This window comes from Pezoporus flaviventris, unplaced genomic scaffold (assembly GCF_033815535.1).
Source record: "Pezoporus flaviventris isolate CSIRO_AGI_PZ_B2104156 unplaced genomic scaffold, CSIRO_AGI_Pfla_v1 ptg000016l, whole genome shotgun sequence".
NCBI classification, from domain to species: domain Eukaryota; kingdom Metazoa; phylum Chordata; class Aves; order Psittaciformes; family Psittacidae; genus Pezoporus; species Pezoporus flaviventris.
Genome location: NW_026892564.1, coordinates 8404439 through 8427878, shown reverse-complemented (window position 1 = coordinate 8427878; position 23440 = coordinate 8404439). Strand labels below are relative to the sequence as shown.

At 39.2% G+C, this 23440-nt stretch overlaps 1 protein-coding gene across 5 annotated transcripts in view; it reads left to right on the top strand.

Moving 5' to 3' along the window:
- The window catches only part of SYT1 (synaptotagmin 1), a 272094-nt gene that overhangs the window by 202291 nt on the left and 46363 nt on the right, over nt 1-23440 (top strand). For all 5 annotated transcript variants that reach the window (XM_061454714.1, XM_061454710.1, XM_061454712.1 and 2 more), the window contains one exon: nt 17607-17724. In XM_061454714.1, coding sequence (XP_061310698.1) covers nt 17607-17724 — 118 coding nt within the window. The remainder of the gene's footprint in view (nt 1-17606; nt 17725-23440) is intronic.

Sequence of the window (23440 nt, the reverse complement as noted above, 5' to 3'; positions counted from 1 at the left end):
TCACTGTCATTTTCTGTTACATCAGAGATGGATAGGTGATCTAAGAAGCCTTTTCCATCTCTAATAATAATACTTAGTTCCTATACTGCTTTGCAGATAGCACAGGTAGCGCTTTGGAAACAAAAGTATCATTATCCTTATGGAGATGCTGTCAGTGTCAGACAACTTTTAAAAAGTGACGTCTCCTTTATTTAGCTGTTTATTATGTTGAATCAATGTTTTCCACATGGTATTCAAGTTTTCTTAAGTTCACTTCTTGCACCCAATTAAAACTTCAAAGTGGTAAATCTGAGGAGGGGTTAATTTTCAGGTTCCACAGAGTTCCACATAATAAATGCTCAATGTTGAACTTGTGTTCAATTTTGTAAGAGCAGCATCTATCCTGCAAAGGAACTGAATTTGATAGTGAGACAGAGAACAGCAGAGGACTTCTTAAGTTTGAGAATTAGCAAGCCTGATTTGAAATTCATCAGCAGTTAATTAAGCAAGTTTTATCTTGAAATTGAAGATGTTAAACTGTTGTAATTTTAAAGATAAAACCATCTGACTCGAGTAGGGCAGTTACAGTACTGTTTCAGGCTATTAGAATTAGGCTTTTCTTTTCTCGCCTTTCATACTCAAACTGCTGACATTCCATTATATACCTTTATTGAGAATTCTCTTTCTTAACTCCCTCTCTGGAAGGGACTCTTACCTTAGGAGGTCAGAAGCATTCTTATGTTATAACAAAAAGAATGTAATTGGCTGACTTGAAATCAAAAGGAAACTTGCCTTCATTCATCTCAGACTGTCTGACTTTACAGATATTGAATTCAAATACAGAGGACAGTAGACAAGAACTTGTTCAGTGATAGTGTTAAATTCAGTCTCTTCTGGGGCCCTTCTGTTTCTGGACAGTATTCATTCTGAGATCAGAAAAAATTGTATTGCTTGTTTGTCAAAAACATATTTATTTGTCTTTCAAGTGTGGAAGGATGTCTTGAGGTTAAATTGTGCTGAAAAAGTAGATTCTATGCTTGGTCCTAAGGATCAGATGATCCATACATATTTGTCCATCATATTTGAAAAATCGTGGCATTCAGGTGAAGCTCCCGACTACTGGAAAAAGGGAAATATAACCCCATTTTCAAGAAGGGGAAAATGGATGACCAACGGAACTACAGACCAGTCAGTCTCACCTCACCTGGCAAAATCTTGGAGAAGATTCTCCTGGAAGGCATGCTAAGGCACATGAAAAACAACAAGGTGCTTGGTGACAGCCAGCATGGCTTCACTAAGGGGAAATCCTGCCTGAACAATTTGGTGGCCTTCTATGGTGGGGCTACAGAACTGATGGGCAGGGCTAGAGCAGTTGATGTCATCTACCTGGACTTGTGCAAAGCGTTTCACACTGTCCCACACGACATCCTTGTCTCTAAATTGGAGAGACATCAATTTGATGGATGGAGCACTCAGTGGATAAAGAACTGGCTGGATGGCCGCACACAGAGTTGCGGTCAATGGCTCCAATGTCCAGCTGGACACCAGTAATGAGTGGTGTCCCTCAGGGATGGGTGTTGGGACCGGTCTTGTTCAACATCTTTGTTGCTGACATGGACAGTGGGATTGAGTGCGCCCTCAGCAAGTTTGCCGATGACACCAAGCTGTGTGGTTCAGTTGATACGCTGGAGGGAAGGAATGCCATCCAGAGGGACCTTGACACTCTTGTGAGGTGGGCTGATGCCAACCTCATGAAGTTTAACCATGCCAAGTGCAAGGTCCTACACCTGGGTCGGAGCAATCCCAGGCACAGCTACAGGTTGGGCAGAGAAGAGATTCAGAGCAGCCCTGCGGAGAAGGACTTGGGGGTGTTGGTCGATGAGAAAATGAACATGAGCCGGTTTCAGTGTGCGCTCGCAGCCCAGAAAGCCAAGGAGGAAATTCTTTCCTGTTAGGGTGGTGAGGCACTGGAATGGGTTGCCCAAAGAAGTTGTGAATGCTCCATCCATGGCAGTGTTCAAGGCCAGGTTGTACAGTCTTGGGTGAGATGGTTTAGTGTGAGGTGTCCCTGCCCATGGCAGGGGGGTTGGAACTAGATGATCTTAAGGTCCTTTCCAACCCTAACTATTCTATGATTCTATGATACAAGAGATAATAATTATATTAATGTTTATTCTAGACAAGACATAAGTTATATTCTTATAGATCTTGTAGAAAGTTGTAAGGCTGATGGAATTCCTCACCTCTGCCTCTTACTGTTATTGTGTGGGGGGTTATTGCTCAAGTATAGGATATTTTGCAAGGCTCAAGAGGGGAAGGAGGCCAGACCAGCCAAGGAGTTCAAAATACTGAATTTGGATGCAAAACACACAGTAGCATTTGGAAAGCAATGTTCTGAATGGTGTTTTTAATTTAAAGGTTTCTGAGAAAGATGCTGAGAGGGATCAAAATCATCTTAGACTTCTTCTTAAGAAGGCTTAAGCAGAATTTATATCACTTAGATGCTGGAAGTTTTTTCCATGTAACTGCAAGTGATTCAGTCAGATAGCTGATGTATCAGTCATTTGCATGAGTTGAAGTATATTCCAAGTGGAAGGCCCTAAAGCAGCAGTACAAAGAGATGTTTTGGATAGAAGCTACAGAAAGAATTCCAGGGAATACAGCCATAATCTTGGAGTACTTGCAGTTACAAAACTCTGTAATATGGAGGGATAGCAAATGCATCTTCAGGATCAGCTGATGAGTGTGCAAGGGCTACAGAACATGTTATACATGAAATTTTCCTAAATTGTTCTTCACCCAGACTCTGGCATACTTACTTATTTTTCTGACGATAGCATCAGTGAATGTATTATCCAAAGACAGAAATGATTATTTCTCACTGGGATTCTAGGCAGAAGTTTTGCAATAGTCTAACATAATACCTATTTCCCTTTCTCCCCTCACTTTGCAAACCAACAGTGACAAAAATTGTTATCTGGTTGCTGTTACAAACCAGGATCAGGAGCTAAAGGAAGCTGTGAGATAGCTGTATCAAAATAATCCATAATAACTGTCATTAGAAGGACCTTCAGAGCAGAGACCAGCTTTTTAACAGTCAGAAGGAAAGAGCAGCTCTCACAAAGAAAACAGCTTATTCACTAAAAGGTTGAAGCATAGTTTGCCTCTCTGGTCTCCTCACTTTGTTGTGCCCACTCCAGGTAGAACTAAAAGATCTTGGTTTACAGAAGCATCAGAAAAAGATGTATTTTTTGAAAAGGATAAAGACTTAAGAATAGTGGTTGGAGAAAGAAAGGGATTAGCCATTTTCTTCATTTTTTCCCTCCCTCAGCTCTTAAAAACCAATTTAGACCATGTCGGGGATTACCATAGTAACCATTTAACCTCTTTTCAGAGCCTGTTGTGTTTCAGTATAGTTCAACAATGAGCTTAACTGGCATTTGAAGCACTTTATGTTATACATGTGACAGGAATTAGCGCCAAATACCTTTCTTTTAGAGAAATCACGGTTAGAATTTAGAACTGAATAATGTATTTTTAGTTTGGTGGTCTTAGGCTTTTAATTTTTTATGCTAATATTTTAAAAGATAGAGTACCTGAATTTAGGATGTATTACCAGGTCTTATTTCTAGGCTTAATGGATGACAGACAGTGATAGCTTGATTCTACAGTTACCTGTTCAAATGTGTCAGGAAACTCAGCCTTCCACCAAGGGCCAAAGGAACTCCTTACGTTGACTGATATGTTTGTTGATATGTTACAGGTGATGCAGCTGGATGGTTTCAGTGTAATCAACCCTGTACTTCTTTTCTCAGTCTTTTCCATGGTCTTCTGCAGCTTACTCTGTGACTGTTACCATCCTGACTAGAGAAACATGATGATTTAAATTAGATTCTAAAAACCTGAGAAATAGCACAGCCTTTTTCTCTTGTTTGTGTCTAATTCAGTCTGGGCAGGATGCTGTTGTACAAAATAATAACTTGCAGGAAAAAAAACCTTTTCACAGAACACCTCTGTTTCTGGATTTTATGTGTTCTTTTGTAAGTTAATGGAGAGGTGACATTTCCAGTTTTTAAGATCTTGCAGTCTACAGCATACACACAGTTCTTTTTGAAGGACTAATTGTGGCTAATATTTCACTTTCAATCACACAGATCAGAGCAAATACTAATATTGTTGGATGTTTATAGGTAACTATATCCACCTAAGATTTAAAGAGATTGACAAGATAGATGCAGATGCTTTTCTGTACTTATCTCAGCATGAACATTTATAATGCTCGGGCTATACAATTCAAATTTTTCTAACCTCTCTGCCATCTAGAATGCCAATAGCAAAGAATTTTACTCCCAGAATGGTGCCACGGTCTAAAAAGTAGACCATTTCTCTCCTCTCTCTGTCTCTCCAGATTTTCATAGCACTGGCCACACAAAGGGAGAAAATCGTAAGATCATAGAATCATAGAATAGTTCGGGTTGGAAAGGACCTTAAGATCATCTAGTTCCAACCCCCTTGCCATGGGCAGGGACACCTCACACTAAACCATCTCACCCAAGACTGCGTCCAACCTGGACCTGAACGCTGCCAGGGATGGAGCATTCACAGCTTCCTTGGGCAACCCATTCCAGTGCCTCACCACCCTTACAGTCAAGAACTTCTTCCTTATATCTAACATAAACTTCCCCTGTTTAAGTTTGAACCCATTACCCCTTGTCCTATCACTACAGTCCCTAACGAAGAGTCCCCTCCCCAGCATCCTTGTAGGCCCCTTTCAGATACTGGAAGCTGCTAGGAGGACTCCACGCAGGCTTACCCTCAATGTTGACTGATCTCTCGGTTTCTTACTCTTTTAGTTTTTGGGGTTTTCTTTTTTTACCTTCTACCATCATACTATACATCTGAGTCAGTTAATTATTAAGTTGCACTTTTTAGCTTCCAGTCTAAAGTTTTTTGCTTTTTTAGTATTTGTGTTGACCAGAGGTCAGACTTCTGTGAATCACTCCATCTCCTCACTTCTCAGAATGTTCTTACTCTGTGTGTATGTGTACATATGACATGTAAACCTGAGTACGGAGCAGAAATGCCTAGGCTTTCTGGAATCCAGTTATTTTACCTTTGTTTTTGCATATCTTCTTCAGTAACTGTGAAAATTAACAGGAAGTTCTCTGATAAGTTCATTTCAGCCTTCAAAACTGGCAGCAGCTCATCTTCATGTGAGTGCCCCAAGATCTGCAGCTGACATCCCCTATTTGTTTATGCCCAGCCCAGAATTAGATAGAAGATTATGCTGAAAGTGTTTTTACTCATTCAGGCATTCACATTAATCAGTCAGGCCAAACACTAATTTTCTGTGATGTTTTAGAGCGATCAAGTTTTACAGGAAATGTGGGTCATTTGAATTAATTTTGATAACTCTGATTTTTTTGCTCATACTTATTGTACAGAAAATAGGTACAAGTATTACACAAAGTAAGAGCGGCAGTTCTTCCACAGCACATCCCTAACCTGTTATTTTTCTTGTCATAGTAGATTTCCATCCGTGCATTTTCTTTTTATATCATTCTTAAACGTTAACTTGGTTTTGATAATGCATTAAAGCCCTCCAAAAAACACATCTGTACCTACCAGTACCATCTAAATATGTGCATGCTTCCCCTTTCTTGTTTTTTTTTACAATGAGGACCAATTTGTCTCGTTGCAACTTGATATAGTAAATGATGATGTTTCTCTAGATACAGAATCATACTTTTCAACATTCCCTTTAAATCATTAAGTCATATAAAATCTCTTAAATAACATGATTATTTCTTTAGAATGTTTGTCTGTGGTACTAAACTGTTGGGCATTTTCTTAGTGGAGAGCGTCATGTTTTAAGTTTTATCCATCAGCCTAAAGGAAAAATATGCACATTTTGTGTATTGAAAGATACAGCTTCTATGATTAAAAAATATGCAATCAAAAATTAATATTTTCCAACATATGATAATAGTAAACAAGACCAGATTGTAGATGTGCTGCAGCAATTGTATGTTCCAGAATGACTTGAGAATATCGGCTTCCTGCTTGGATTTCAGCTGTAGAGTTCTACAATTGGTGTAAGTTCCTGTGAGCTCAAACACTGGTCACATTATGTAAGAATTTAAGGCGCTAAAACTTTCCTGTTTATATGTTCCCTCTCATGGAAACTAGCTGTTAATCAGCCTTCAAGCACAATCGCTACATCTAAAGCTTTGAATATCTTGTGTATAAACATTGGGACATGCCACTTAGTCTTTTCAGCCCCCCTGTTCATGGATTAAGTTTGTTGCCAGAAGGCACCACTAAATGAGCTCTTACAACTCACTGAGGATGACAGCTTTTTTAATCTGATCTGGTTTATTTGCACTGAGCTTAGACTTAGCTAACATTAAGTTTTTCTTTCTGGGGTAAGAGGTTCCATTTCAAAAACCTTTGTTTTGTTTAGAAATACGTCTATTTCCTATCAAAAAATAGAAATATTTCTTGAAATTTTCTATTTCTTGATATATCCTTTCAAACTGGGTATTTTTCTAACTGAGGTGAGGTAGTCTGCCCTAAATCTGGAGGACTCCTAGGTCTGCAGGGAACATTTTAAAGAACCTCCTGTAATGAAACTCAGTCCAGAGAACAGGCAGCATCCAGGAGACAGTAGTGTTCCCTCTGTGACAAGCTGGGAGAAAGGTGGCATAAGGAAACCCCCTAATAAGCTTGAAAGTTAGATGTTGCTTGATTTTAGAGCAAGGAGCGAGAACCCCTCTGAGTCTCAGCCCATGGCATCTTGTCCTGGCTGCATAGCCATAGACTGCAAACTCTGAAAGCTCAGATTTCCTCATGGCATTCTGACTTTCAGTATTATCCTGCATGGTTTTTAATATAAATTCACCAAAACCAAGTCTCCCATGACATTTTAATACCATCTAATCAGAATTTTGTGGAAATACACTGGAAAATTTTGTGTGAGACCTTAATGACAAAGGATACAAAGAGGAGGCTGCTGGCAATAGACGAGCATTCATTACAGGCAGCTTTGTACCTCACCTGGAAAACTCTTAGAAGGTCTTCAAACCCAAAGAGTTTGCAAGTTACTGATTTTAAGACATCAGTAGATGGAAAAAATAGCACATCCCTTATAACTTCAGCAGTTACTCTATCTCTCTGTTAAAGATGTGTACTTTATTTGTGATTTTAATGTTACTGGATTCTACTCCAAGTCATTGATTCTTGTTATGGCCTTCTCCAGTAGATTCAAGCTATTTAATACACCATGCTTCCTCTTCTCTACTGTACTTATGCAGCACAATCAAGTCACTTCTGATCTTCTTTTCAGAAAGCTGCAGAAATTAATCTTCTATGTTTTTTACAATCAGGCTTCTTCTCCATTATTTCCGATAGGACTTGCATCTTTTTACCTCCTTTGTAGTTTTCAGCATCTTAAAAAAATAGATGTACAGAAGAACTGTGTGCAGTATACTTTACATCTTTGCAAGACAGGCAAAGTCACCAGCTACTTCTGCTCTCTTCTACTACTGAATGTTTTGTGCAGCATGACACTAACAGTTCATGGTCTGTAGCCTGTAGCTTATGACCCTAAATCCTCAGCAGGAGACACTGCCTTGTAAAATATATGTCCTGATGAGGAGATACTTGAAATAGTCTTGAGTTCTTTGTCTTAGGATATAGAATTTTTGCTTTAGGCTATATGAAAATGTACTCTGTATTACTGGTTGCAGCAAGGTGATTTAGCACTTTCTCTGTGACCAACCTGTTGCATTATTGTTTACCATTATGGTAATTTTTGTATCACCTGCTTACTTTATCAGCACAAATGTCTTCTGGATCTATAAAGATAGAAGCAGACCTTGAATAGAAAAGTAAAAATGTTTGTCTGTTTCCCTTCATCGATTAAATTTACAATGTCATTAAAAAGTGAATCTGATTTTAGTTGAAAAGACCTGTTTTACATAAAAACATGTGACTTCACCGTAATTATATTTCATATGCCTTAAATCAATATCAATACAAACTTTTGTGAGTTCTTTTTGTTTCCTCTCGGTCTGATAGATGGCAAATGTCTGATAGGTACTCTGCCTTCATCCCATTTGGCCTTTTTTTTTAATAAGATGGGCATAACATTAGCACTGTTCCAGTCTCCTGGAATTTCCCTTGTGGTCTAAGATTTATTAAAAGTGAACATCATTGAGCCAGAGATCTCATGATAAGTGCAGTCTACTTTCCTAGATTTTTATAGATGACCTCTTCCTTTATACTGAAAAGATTAATGAAATTCAGTGTGTGGTACTGATTGCTATGGTGACCTTTGATAAGCTGTCTTGTCTTCCCAAAGAATGTCTGAAGAGTATTTTTCAAAGTGAAATAGCCTTCACTTTGGAAGGAAGTGGAGTAATAAAAGAGGGCTTTGCTAGTATGTATTTATCTAAAAGCTTGAATATGTTTCAGTAGTTTCATAAAAATAGATTTTTGAATTCTTAGTTTAAGAAGTTGATAAGAGCCTGGTAAGGAAAAGTATAGATTTCACAACATAGCACAAGTTGGAAGGAACTCTTCTCAAGCTGAGCACAAATGTTTAATGAGCTGAACTGAAAATTTATAATGCAAGGTGTTGCAGAGGGAGGCATGTATCAGCTTCTTCATTTCAACTGGAACCAAAGACAAAAATATTGAAATTATCTGAGAGAGCGTTTTACGTATTTCTGACTTCCCTGAAACTAGAACAGGAGTGGCTCTGAGCTTTTCTGAGGGTTTTCAGCTTGCTGCTTTTCCAGCTGCATATCCTTTACCCCATCTCATATTTTTAGGCAGTTTTGATACTCCGGAAAAATCTCCAGTACACAGATTAGTAAAAGAGGACAATATAAAAAACGTTCCAAACGGAGAACAATGATATGGAAATGGATTTCAAATCTTGCCTGTGCTTGTAGCACAGAAACAATGGATAGAAATAAAAGGTGACATTGACTTGTGTGAAATTATACATGAAGGAAAGTCTTCTTCATCTTGATGAATTACAGGTGAAGAACTGTCTTGTTACAAGACTTCATCTGTCAACTGTTAACTTACATCAGCTGTCTGTGATTTTCCCATTAGCAAATCCAGCTCCTTTTCATTTTGCTGTGCAGTACCCTCATCTGGAGTTCTTTCCAGGTCATCACAGTGATTGCTGTGCAGTGAGGATCTTGATCTGCCTTTTTCACAAGAAGTTGTCTTCTTGTGAAAATAAAGGTATGAGATGGTTTTCACAGAGAATTGTGTTGTATGCTGCCCTGGAAGCTGGGGAGCATGGTAAGAAGGTTCCTGTAAGTTTAATGGAGAGTGCTGCCTTAAAGAGGATAGATACTCAGATTCTTGCCCTGTTCGCTGGAAACCCTTAAGCACATGCCGGATCCTCATGTGTTCTGCTGGCCTGCCTTTAGCTAACCAGCAGGTCTCTAGTTTTAAAACAACGATGTCATGTGCTGCCTTTTGCCTAATCGCCAGTTTAGGACATTCTGAAGGTGGCTGCTGTACTGTAGGGGGTTTGTAACTGGGTTCGTGGAAGGGAGCTGGGGGATATGATGGAGGAACATGAAAGCTGGACTGGTGTTGCAGCATTAAGAAACGAGAAAGGAGGACATCTGTCTGCAGGAGTTGAGTGAATCAGGTGGTGCTAGTGTCACTGAAGAAAGCACCGTTTATATATAAGGTATCTGGGACTGGTACAAGGTGCAAGTTCTTTTTGTCTTGTTGCAGAGGAAAGGGAAGAAGATAGCTGGCTACAAAGGTAACCCATAAATTTCTCTGAGTTTCCCTTTGTGGCTCTTGCAGAGCAAATAGAAATATACTGTATGGCTTCAGTAATGGAGGCACTGAATTCACCTCACAGTCTTTCCCTGGGGTTACTGAATTTCAGCAGCTATTATGCCAACCATTCCCACCCACTGGCTTGTTTAATCCGTTCTGGCTTTCATCAAGCAATAATGTATGGTCATTGTAGCAAGGACTCTGTTCATGCCAGGTTTTTAATACAGTACCACATTCATTGGTACATCTTACAAGTAAGGTATCACTAAGGGATTTGATTTTTAGTTACTGTTCTTTGCTGCCTACCAATCCTGTATATTTTCTGATGTATGCTGCAATTCCAGTCTCAAACTTTGGAGTCAGTTGCTTTTTGAAACTAAGACACCCTTAGTAGTAGAAACTGCATTAACTAAGCATTAAGGCGCCCATACTTATTACAAGAGGTGTTTTCACATCAAGTAAGGGTACTGTACTGTGCCTTCCTGTACCCTATCACAGGAGAAGGACTTTCTGTAGAGTGACTGCAATGCAGATATAATACTCTAGTAATTATGGAAAAGCTTCATAATTTGACTTCTCATGGTGTCTGATAAGCAAAAAAAAAAAAAAAAAATCTTTCAAGTGTATTACATTTCCTTTCAATGTTGTACTGGGGCTGCTCACTAGAAGACTAGCCTTGTGACAATGCTACAGTTAATAAGTTTTCCATGCTGTCAAAAGTAATAATATTAATGTGCCATTCAGTTAAATTAATTTTGGTTTGTGCACTGGCCTGTATAAATGTGAGTGACATTTCGAAATATGATCGGGCAGGAGCTGAGGAGAAGCCAAGTGGCAAAACAGAGCAAGATGCACTCATTAAAGCAGAACAGCCAGCTGCAAGCATTTGTGGGTAGGCAGAATTACAGAAAACCAGGCATGTATATTTCTTTTAATTCGTTCCTTCCGCTCTCATTTATTTCAGAAATTCATTTTCTTGTTTAATTAAGAACTTGGTATGTTTGCTAGCATAGCCTCTTGTCTGGAAATCAAAGAGTGCATTTCTGCTAATCTTTGATTTCAAGTGCCTTCAGCCACAGTGTTTCTCATTTTGCAAGAGGCAGCTGATTGTAATGCTTTTAAACTGATGACTGTGAAGTGTCATTTTCTACTAATAACAATGTTCTTTTTCCATGTTCTCTGCTTTTTTGAAAGCGGTAATAGAAATGCTTTCTCTAAACAGTTAAAAATGTAATGAAAAGGACTAAACGGAGGAAGCTAACAAAACCTGACTTGTTAAGTTTTTAATAACATTGACTGGTTCAAAATACTGCCCAATTTACTTTCAAATCCCATTTACCATTGTGTTGGAGAATATTACATAGTTAGGGCAGTAAAAAGAAATGTGATTTACTACATTTCTCTCTATATATTGCAATAAGAAGACAGATTTTTGAAGACTATCTATGTCAAGTAGTGCCGTTCAGAGGGATGGGGGAGGGAAGGAAAAGAAAATAAGAGATTTTTATTTCAACAGGAAGATCCTGCTAGGTCTGTTCCCTTTAAGCGAAGGTAAAAAGTAATGCTGGCATACAGAATTGTATCACAAAGGAGTCAGAGAGTAGGATTGTAGTAGGGAAATCAGTCAAAAGGGACGTGCAATTAAACCGTTTCTTTTGGCTTTTCCTCACTCCTACTTTATACCATGACTGCATCCTGACAGATACCACCTCCTGATATCTTTAATAAATTCTCTTCATTTGAAAGATAGCTGTCTGCCCTAAAACTAATCCCTTTTAAAAATTAACACATGGACCTTTGCTTCTATTTCTGTTCTCTGTTCACCCAGTGTCAATCTCCTTTCCATCTCTTCTTAAGCCTGTTGTCACTGCTAGTCCCTTTTTTATGGCGTCCAAAACGAGCTCTCTGGATCTTTGCCTCCAAAACCCTCTGTTTCTTCCAAGATCTCCTACTGTAACCTATTTCAGTTTGCTTTGCTTCTCAAGGTACTTATTATGTGGCTTGTAACCCAACACTTTACATGAACAGGAGCTTCCTTTTATGGCCAAGATTGCACATTTGGAGAGGGTATAACCTATGAACACACTTCTGAAATAATGTTAGTAAAAGCAAACAGGAGAGACTTTTGATCACAGACACTGTATTTCCATTTTGTAAAACAAGTGGATTATTCCTGTGAATAAAGAAACATGCAGTAGGAGTGAACTTGTCTGTTCATATTTTATTGGTTTAAAATATTTTCTTCAAAATCACAGTAGGTATAATCATGAAGAAGGTTCTTCCTTCTCTCCAGAAGCATTTAGAACCTCTTTACTGCTAGCTGTATAACAGTGTGGCTGCCCTGTTCATGGGCCTTAAATACTTTTAGACAGCAAAGGAATTATTCTGCTTGTCAGATTAATGGCTTAGTTAAGTCCTTAGGTTTATATTGACTGGGTTTATAGTTAACATTTTGAAAGTCTGAAATAGCTACTTCTGTAATCAGCCTTTTGATTGAAATTGCTGGGGAGAGCTCTGCCTGTCCTGTTTGCTCTCAGTACTTTGTTCCAAAAGTAGTTCATAGACTTTGTGGGGTACAGTGGTGCTTGGTGTGCAGACATAATCACTTGATAGTTGCAAAAAGTGCTATAATAATGGGTCACATTAGCTCCAGCTTTTCTTTCTCTTTCTGATTCTTCCTTATCTTTCCCTGCTGCACCATCTATTTTTAGCCTATTTTTGCAAACTGAGTTTTAGGAGCTTCTTGCTCTCTTCCCACTCCTTTGTCTAATTGTGGCAGAACCGTTTTCCTGTTGTGAGGTCATCTGGTCCCTGATGTGCAAGCGTAAAACATTGTCTTTTATGACTATACATATTGCAGATCTGAAATTTTCTGCTTTGCTCTTTAACCATGTATTTACCAAAAGTGCAATGCCTTGGAAGCTGGTAATATTGAAGATAGCTGTTGTGGCAATAAAATTTCAGGTTTAAAGAAAAAAAGGAAGCCCAACAAACAAGTATTTCTTTTTGCCGGTATGATCTCTATTTGTCCTAGGTGCCTGGAGGAACAATACTTTCCCAGTTGTAGATCCCAGCTACGTGTATGGTTTGCTAATTCTGCACATTTGCGGTGCTGGTTTAATTGAAGTTGTGGCCGGTCTATGTCATCCGTTTCTGCATCCATGTGATTCTGCTACTGTTACTATTGTGCCACCTTTGCAGATTAGTGTATTTATGGTTTGTGTGCCTAGAAAAGAAATTTGTTGGATTTGCGATCTCTGTGTGTTGACAGAATACAATGGTCTCAGAAATGTCTGAAGCCCATGGATGTGAGAATTGGGACTGGAGATTCTGTCATTAAATTTTACATGGGTTTCCTTATGACCCACCTTTATGTTGTCCCTGTTCTCTCTGCAGAGTTTTAAAACATTTGGTTGGTGCAAAAACTATACAATGAACATTATGAGTTTCCACTGTAAATATTGATTGGTGAAAAAATTGTATTTTGGATTGCCACCCATAAACCACATGCTGTGTGTGTCTCTCAGCCTTATGCAAATATCCACAATCAAAACCAGGTACTGAAGTTGGAAACCCACTTCTCTGTGTTTATATACTTCCTCCACTGACTATTTTGGAGCCATAGTTCCAATTAGGAAAAGCATACGGCTCTGTGGCTCATTATTTTGGTATTGTTTTACCAAGACAGCTGCAAAGATCAGCTTTCTCATATCTTCCACAAAAATGTGGAGAATGTTTATATTAAGAAGATGGATATCTCTGTTAAAGATTCTGCAGTGTGAATGAGAGTAACCTGCATAAATAGCATTTTTCTCTGAAGCTCATTAGGAGAGTGTACTATAGAGGCAAAAATGACTACTGACAAATACGAGAAGAAAAATGAGACAAGCAGGAGCTGCTTAGAGTCACCTTTAATAAGTCCAAGTTCTCAACAGGATTTCAGATAGCCTTTTCTAAGCTGAATAAATGTTAGCAGCACTGTGTTATTTATATTCTGCTCCATTGCATCCTCTTTAAATGTAGTAAAGTTACGAAGTTGCTTAGATGGAGAGAGTCTTTTGACTGGTGTTTAGGCATTATACATTAATAGGTTAATGTGTGTGAACCTCCCAGTTGGAAGTTCCTAACACTAACTTACAGTTTCCATCAGAGATCAAAGCAATTTACTAACATAAATTGTTTATACATAGGACTGAAAGAAATTAATAATAACAATAAGGCACCTCCATGAGATAATCACCACACCAAAACCACTCATCTGTACCTTGCAGCCCTGCAGGGGTTTATCTCCTCCAAACCACACCTCTAGTGATTGCATTTTGTTCCCTCATTTCAGTGCTGCCACTTGGAGTATTTTGCCTGACATATATTTAAAAAAAAAGCTTAGAAATGGAAAACTTTGGCAGTCAAGCAGAGAGAAAATGTTAAAAGTACAAGAAATACTGAAGAAATGCAGCTAATACAGATTTTAATAGCAACAAAAAAGTACTAAATGTGATTCTGTAGGCATTTAAAGAGACACTTCTGCTTTTTCTTCAAGTTATTCACTGGAATGAGGCCATCATCTGCTGCATTTCTCATGGCTTGCTGGTGATCTGTGGAAAACTGGCTGTTTACATGATGCTGGCTTCTTCTCCAAGCTTCCTGCAGCTAAAAGGCATTAAAAGAGCCTAAAATGCATTAAATTCTCCCATAAAATTACTCTTCTGTGTAGACAATTGCAGTATTTGCACAGAAGCATAACATGATTGCAGATGGAGAAAGGCTGGTGAGAGGTGATGGTCTTAGTGGCATAACTGCCGCGAAGAATTTACATACATATTTGTAAAGAACCTCCTCCAGCCTCTGCTGAAGCACTCAGATCAGAAACAACAATCCTAACACTATTTTATGCTTACCAAACACACTCGAGTCTTAGCACAAGTAAAAAAAAAAGAAGAAAAATAAGACAAAAATCCACTCAAAGGAACAATATGGTATTGATTTAACTGTACCTTCAAAAATAGATATTTAGATATTCTGTCAGTGAGGTACATCTCTGATGAATACAAGGGAATAAAACTTCCCGTGCTGCTACAACCACAGCTCTGTCTAGTGAATTTAGAGGTGAGTGCAGAGCCCTTAAATATCAGGTGATACATGAGTACAAAGGTCTCTAAGATGGAGTACTAAAAGAAGCTTTCAAATATACCCTGTTTCAGTCTTATACAGAGCCCCATGAATCAACCAGGCTATTTTAAACCAAGAATACCAGGTAATAGTGTCCGTGGAGAACACTGGGCGGCTGGGTGAGCTGTGATCATGATAACACAAATCAATAAGCAATTGATTTCTTCCATTCTGAACAAGCTGCAAGTGATAAATCAACTTCACCATTAGCCTGGCCAATATGGACTTTCAAATCCGAATACTGGGGAAACAGGAGCATGTTTTGCTGTCACCGTGCCATTACAAGCTCAGTTAGAGCCAAGCATGAGCTATGCAGATTGCACAGCTGAAATCCTATTTCCATGATCTGAATCTACACTGGGGTTCATAACAGTATATGCAGACAGGGAAGAAGAAGTCCTTCCACAACAGTGCAGTCCATGCTATCAGAGATACCTACTGTTAGATACAAGTTAAAAATGTAAATTTTCTGATTCTAGGATCTGTTCTTATAGCCCTCCTGGGTCAGATAGAGATCTTCAAGATACTGCTACCCAACAACCCTTTTGCAGCCTGCTGATTCCTAATCCTCTTAGCCGTTCCTTCTGCAGAAGCTGTGCCGTAATTTTGATCATTCCTGCTGCTTTTCTTGGAATCTTTCCCAATTCTACCATACCCTTTTTGAGGTGGGAAGGGCACTGTAAGTTTTCAAGATAGTGGCACATGCGCATTCTGACAACATTTTTATGTGATACACACATTTAAAACCATGAGCTATTTTGTTATGCTCTTCCTGTGCATTTCCGAACTCTGTGTTACGTATGTTTCCTGACTGCTGGTGATCACTGAGCTTATAGTTCCTGAAAAACATCTATTACATGCCTGGGTCTCATTCCCAACTTGTAATAATCACTTCAGAGTCTGTCACTTTATAGGTGTTGCGTTATTGTTGCAGTTTTAAAAGTTTTTTAAAAGTAAAAGGAAAGGTAACTTCGCGGTACCATTCTTAATACGTATGGTGCCTGTTCATTGTTGGGCATAACAAAGGATTCTGCATCCCCAAGGATGTCTTCTAAGACAAGTTCACACACCTTTTGGTAAAGGAGGAAGATGTAAACTCTGAAGCATAGCTGAGTATCCGGCATGCATGCTTCAAATAGGTATAATGCAGAAGCTTATCCAAACTTGGATAAAAAGTGATTATGTGTAAGAGCTATTGAGAGAACTGCTGCTGATGCTGAAAACTTGGTTTAGTGGATGAAGTTTAGTTTCTCTTAAATGACTTGGAAGCTTGAGCTCCCATTTGGAAAGGAATATTTGGGTTCCTCTTACATGGATGATAAAGTCGTTAGGACATGGGCTGTCTTTTATCTAGGAATTACCCACTGCATCCATGAATATGTGAGCCAGTTGCCTCAGGAGTGCTTCCTCAGATTTTTAGGTAAGGTTCTAACTTCACCTCTTTCAGGTTGGCTCTTCAAACCTGGTAAATTGCCAGATTCTTTTTGCATTTGTGGAATGGGGAAAACATAAATAATTCTTGCAAAAAATTACGTAGTGTCTTAACAAAAAGCTTGGATACAGCCCCAAAACTTCAGCAACCAACCTTCCAGTTTATTCAGAAGAGAGACATCTTTACGGGAATGTACTTTACTGCCAGGATGAATTCTGGAAACAGACATGCCAGAACTACTGTCTTTGAAAGGGGAACATTGCTGTCTGAAATGCTTTATTGGACTGTTCAGTGTAACCTTACTCTTGCCTCAGAAGCAACCTTGTTACTCCCCTAGAGATACCATTGTACCTGAAAGGAATGAGAAAAGCAGCTTGGATCATCCTAGTGATCATTTCTAAGTAGTATTCTCCTGTTATTCTCTCTTTTGTGTCTGTAAGTTCAGATCTATTTTCTTCCTTTTTAAAACAAAGTTCATGTAATTCTGAACATAATTCAGCCGTTTCCTCTTTGCCAGAGCTTTTAGGAATGTACTAAGAAATGAATAGTGAAAGGTTGCATTTGGCAGGAGCCCTGAGGTTGGGCTACAAGGCTGAAGGTGAAAGCAAATCCTTCTAGCTGTTCTGATATGAGAAGGGATGCACTGTGTGCTTTCCTGGTCTGTGTCTGCCCTTTTATTTATTTTTCCCCCTGTTAGATAGGAGACAAGTCTTTTTATATGTATACTGAATGGTTTGTGCTTTGTGTTTTTAATACTTTTTGCTTCCGTGACAAAGTGTGGTGAGAAACACCCACGTTACTGTTTTGTCCCATAGTGGTCTATGCATGTGTGTTAATTGATTTCTGCTGAAACACAACCTGGGGAAAAAATAGTCATGACTTTATTTAAAGTCAGACAGTATTTGTGAAACCCCAACTATCAGGGATGAAATCCTGAGCAGTATAAGGTATTTTGCAGCCAGCATGTATCATTGCCTCCATGCTGGGTAGTTGCTGTGGACTCCGGTTGCTGCAACAGACTTGAAGTTATCAAGGATTTAAGCTGGCAACTTGTGTCTGATATCTCATGGTGTCAGTTTGAATGTTTTGTTAAACAGTAGGAGTTTGAGATGTAATCCTCTTCATTTTCTGTGGAGCTTTCAAAACTGCATTTTTAAAAGGTACCAGAAGACTACAAAAGTATAACACCATGCCTTGTTTGTTTTCACAGCAAGAAAAACTGGGTGATATTTGCTTCTCCCTCCGTTATGTGCCTACTGCTGGCAAACTGACTGTCGTCATTCTGGAGGCAAAGAACCTGAAAAAGATGGATGTTGGTGGACTATCAGGTATGTGCATGAAAATCTGCTTGTAGATTTTGCAGGCTTGTAAAGGCATAAAGTAAACTCATTTGCTATCGAAGAACTCTCGGTTGAGAAGGTAGCGACTCTTGTTCACTGTCTGAAAAAAGGAGTTTGTGTTTTCTGAAAGTTAGGGCATGACTGAGTGTATCAGAATTCATTCTAGCTTTAAAAAAAACGATTTTCGTTATACATGGCATTCCTTTCCAAAGCAAGGTCTGAAGAATTAAACATTCAGATCACAGTGCAAGCTCTCTGTACTCTCCTTCTCTCCTGTTGCCTGGAGATAAATACAGACTATTCAAGCAAGAGGAAAAAAAATCTGACTACAGTTCCTATAGTCTGTATGATCTCACAAAACATGAGTGTTTTCCTGCAGTGTTACTCATACATAATAGAGGATCTCATGACAGGTCACCATGCTGACTGCTGGTTGAGGTGCTAGGGTAATTGTCTCTACATTTGAAGGGCTCAGGTGTGATTGCTTCCTTGCGCACAGTTGGGAGTGCTCTACATTTGCATGTACACCTGCAATCAAAATTACAGTCTTGCAGTTGTGGTAGTCAGTGAGGTTGATATCTCCAACATAACTACAAATATTCCTTGTAGTCTTTCCTCATACTAGGGCTCTACACAGCATGAGTGAGATGATGTATGCCATCTCTAAAGGATGGTGCGGTCAGCACATGTGACAGTAGGGCTGTGTCCTAGGGTCCTGGTGGGGCTCCATGTAGGCTTCTGTTCTCTGCTGTGTCTGGAATTTGTAACCAAAATACACAAAGAAATGTGAACCTGCTAAAAGCGACCTGAAGATCTTGTTTGCCACTTGTAATGAACAGTAATAGGAGGACCTTCACAAAGTGAGAGGAGACGAAGTTTCTTACCAGTAACCAGTTATCTTCTTTTACTTCCTTTTAAAGTCTTCTACTGTACAGCAACAGACATCATAAAGTAAAAGGCATCAAAATATTGTAGTCATTACCTAAATCAAATCTAGCTTTTACTTGTCTAAAATGGAGGCTGGATTAGGAGACACACAACTAAGTTTCCCTAATGCTCTTACTCAACCAATTGCGAATTAATGTTCTTAAGTACATTTGCTTCCTAACTGGCATCTTAGATTCTAATAGTAAAGAAGAGCATGGGTCTTTTGACAGAAGTGTAGCTCCGAGAGCCAAAGCATCTATATTCTTTTCCAAGCTTTGCAAGAAATGTGATGGAAAATAGATACTCATAAGAAAAAAAGGAAAGGGGAAGGAAAGCATTAATGAACTGAAGACCTTCTACAGACTTCACATGGAAAATACAATGTGTTGTGTTGGAAATAACTATGAGGAAGTGAATGGGCCTACTCTCCTTTATGATGAAGCACAGAGAGGATGTTGAAATATATTTCTAGGGGATGGCAGGTTTTGGCCTCCTTTTTTAGGGCCATGCCAAACTAGAAACATCATGTTCTCTGAGACAAACAAACCCAATGGGATACTGTGGCTATAGCAGGAATTCAAAAGTCACCGACAGTGATAAATGGCAGTTAGTACGGTATTCCTGAGGCAGTAATTATAGATTAAATAATGTTGGTTTAAAATGGATCCAGTATCTTTCATTAGGGAATTTATCTTTTGAATAAATTATGTGGAAATAACATCTGAAATCAAGCTGAGATTCTGTTGTCATTATTCACACTAAATAATACCTGCTCTCAAAGTACAGTAACGTTAAGTGGTAATGAAGGTGACAGGATTTTATCTTGATTACTGAATGCTTTCCTCACTAGTTTTGTTATTTTCTCTAGGTACTAAACTGGCTTCTTGTTTTGCAAAACCACAAGTTTTGTGTTGCAGTGGAGGTGGAAAATGTTAACAATCAAATGTGATCTCCAGCTGAATGTTACCTATAGAATCAACAGCACTTACTGTCACCAAGGGAAAGCCATTAGCAAGAGGTGAAAATTATGTAGTTGACACAGATGGGGAAAACTTTAGACAAGGTCTCGGTTTTGAGTTTAAAATATGTATTTTCATTGTTCTCTCATATTTTGGAGAAGATACTGGAAAAGCAGAACACAGACATTTGAAAAGGGCTCTGCTTTCTCTTGTATCATAGAACCATAGAATAGTTAGGGTTGGAAAGGACCTTAAGATCATCTAGTTCCATCCAGCCAGTTCTTTATCCACCGAGTGCTCCATCTATCAAATTGATGTCTCTCCGATTTAGAGACAAGGATGTCATGTGAGACAGTGTTGAACACTTTGCATAAGCCCAGGTAGATGACATCAACTGCTCTTCCCCTGTCCATCAATTCTGTAGCCCCATCATACAAGGCCACCAAATTGGTCAGGCAGGATTTCCCCTTAGTGAAGCCATGCTGGCTGTCACCAAGCACCTTGTTGATTTTCATGTGCCTTAGCATGCCTTCCAGGAGAATCTGCTCCAAGATTTTGCCAGGCACAGAGGTGAGACTGACTGGTCTGTAGTTCCCCAGGTCATCCATTTTCCCCTTCTTGAAAATGGGGGTTCTATTTCCCTTTTTCCAGTCATCGGGAAATTCACCTGACTGCCATGATCTTTCAAATATGATGGCCAGCGGCTTAGCAACTTCATTCCTCAGCTCCTTCAGGACCCACGGATGGATTTCATCAAGTCCCATGGACTTGTGTACATTCAGGTTCTTAAGATGGTCTCGAACCAGATCCTCTCCTACAGTGGGCCCAAGGTCTTCATGCTCACAGTCCCTGTGTTACCTTTCAAGACTTGGGTGGTGTGGTCAGAGCCTTTGCCAATGAAGACTGAGGCAAAGAAGTCATTCAGAACCTCAGCCTTCTCCAAATCTAGGGTAGCCAGTTCTCCTGATGGCTTCTGGAGGGGGCCTAAGTTGTCCCTAGTCTGTCTTTTATTTGCTACGTATCTACAGAATCCCTTCCTGTTATCTTTCACACCCCTAGCCAAGTTTAATTCTAACTGGGCCTTGGCTTTCCTAACCTGTTCCCCAGCTTCCCAGACAACATCCCTGTACTCTTCCCAGGCCGTCTGTCCTTGCTTCCACATTTTATAAGCCTCTTTCTTCCTTCAGAGTTTCCTCAGCAGCTCCTTATCCATCCATGGAGGTCTCCTGGCCTTCCTCCTGCTGCACTTCCTTCTAGTTGGGATGCAACATTCCTGAGCTGTTCTCCCTTTAACCCTGGCCCACAAACTCTCTGTGGACTGCTCACCTGTCCCCAGACAGAGTTCCATACTCTCCAGCCTATCCCTAACATAAAGGGCAACTCCCCCTCCCCACCTGCCGGGCCTGTCTTTTCTAAAGAGCCTGTAACCTTCCATTCCAACACTCCAGTCATAGGAGCCACCCCACCATGTTTCTGTGATGCCTATTATATCATACCCCCGTAGATGTGCACACATCTCTAATTCCTCTTGTTTGTCCCCCATACTATGGGCGTTTGTATAGAGGCATCTGAGCCAAACTCCAAATGAAGCCAGCTGACACTGCAGTCTTCTAAACTTATTCTTAGAAAATTCTTAAGTTCATAACTGTGGTCAATCAGACTTAAATGCATGCTTGATTTTTAACATGTATATTTATGTTGTACTGATAGAAAGCCCAATTACAGAAATACTTATCAACAGCAGTTGATTGATCAAAGTACATTGAGAGTACCATCTTTTCTGGCATTTCTGTAGGGCTTCTGCTGGTGAAACCTTAATCCCACTAATCAGTATATATATATATCCTATCTGATTGTTACTACACTTGCAAAAAATGAAAGGCTTTGTCTCCAGCATTTTGAACTTTTCCATAAATCTTACTAGCGGTCAAAAGCCAATCACATGTTACTTCAGAAACCGACAATAAAAAACAACAGACTAATGATGAAATTCATTAGACTCCTTGTAACAAAACTCAGATCACCCATCTGAGCAATAATGTCCCAGGTCTTAAAATTAATTGCAACATCAGGCTGTGACTAAAGCAAACTTTGGCTCCAACACTGGAACTATTCAGCCTGAGCTTATCAAGTGTCCACAACAAGTGGAAACTATTATTTCTGGTGAGCAAGAGCCTCTGGCAAACAATTATGGATGTTTTAAAATGGAATTTTAATTATTTAAATTATATTCAAATGCATTTTTAATGAATTGAACATCTGGCAGGTAATATATAGGAAGGTAAGTTATAAAGAGATTATTTTTATTTGTCTGAATTTGTTAATTTGGGTTATATGGCTTTATAGATCAATATCCTTCACCAAGTGTGTCTACAAGACTTAGAATCTTAGGTCTTACTGCAAATCAAAGGAACTTAGACCCCGAAGACACTCTGCTGTTTGGTTTTTGTTTGTTTGCTTGTTCGGTTTTATTTTAAATTCATTTAGATGATTTGCAAAACTGGAAGATTTTGAAATCAATTTTCCATAGTGTCTCTCCAAACAGGCCGTAGAGACATAGTCAGACTAATCCCTCAATAACAGCCCGACGCAGCTCAGCAATGCCATTTGTTTCACAAGAGTTGTCTATGAATTACGATACATTAGTTAGGCTTACAATCCCTTCTGCTCCAGAAAGAGAGCAGGAATTATCTGCAGCTTCCCTATGAGATACTCATTTAAATCAAACTGGTAGTGATTTTACATAGAGATTTAAATGAGTATGAAACTTTTATCTCAATTCATTTTAATCTTGATTTGTATTTGTAGCTTTTACTTTCTAAAGAAAAATACTTGTTTAACAATAAATTCAGGACATCTGACAAGCAGCTAAATGTGGTCTCTGCAATAAACACGGTGCTTCTGTTTATTGCATAGGAAGATTCCCAGTATTAATACACATTTATGCAGGCAGTTCTATACCCTCCATTCGTATTCATTTTTGTTCCTAGCATGAAATAAAAGCTTTCCTTTGAACTTCCAGCAGCTTTTCCTATTTTGATGAAGGCATTGAAAAGTGTTTTCCCTCTGCAGCTTTGGAAGAGACTAGGGCTAGTAGCTGAACAGACTGCTGTTACAGGTGTTTACCTACCCAGGCCCTTTGGCTTAAATGCCTTTTTTTTTTAAGAATGTCAGTGGCTGTATGTATTACTGGCAGAATACTTTTTTGTATCAAAATGTCATCTCTTAGTAGCTGGTAATGAGTATAAGCCTAAACATAGTTTATCATCTTTCTGAGATTAATTTCAGGATGGCTTATTCCTTCAAAAAATATACCAAAGCTACTGTGGTTTTGTTCTTTAGGTATATCTAGCCCAGCCAGGCTGGATGAGGCTTTGAGCAACCTGGTCTAATGGAAGGTTAGTGGAGCCCACAGCAGGGGGTTGCAACTAGATGATCTTTAAGGTCCTTTCCAACCCAAACTGTTTATGATTCTGTTTTAGTATGCTTAGCTTTTAGTGAAACTAATTACCAGGAATGTATCCTGGTAGCAATGTACCCTGCCCTTATCCCCTCAGCACCACTGCCTCTCACCACTCCCCCTGTCAGACCCGGACTATCAGTGGCGAGTTGGCACCTAGCTGGTAGCTAGTTGGCATGGGCTCAACTGCCTTAGAAGCTGTTGCCAAGTATCAAATATTATAGCAGATCCTAAACTGTACCTATTTATGCCAAATAAATGCTTAGGAAGAGCTGGAAGGAGAAGAGGTTTCTTACTGGATCCATATTCTTTTTCCTTCTTCAGAAAGCTGCAGATATGGCTGTAAAGAAAATCCAAC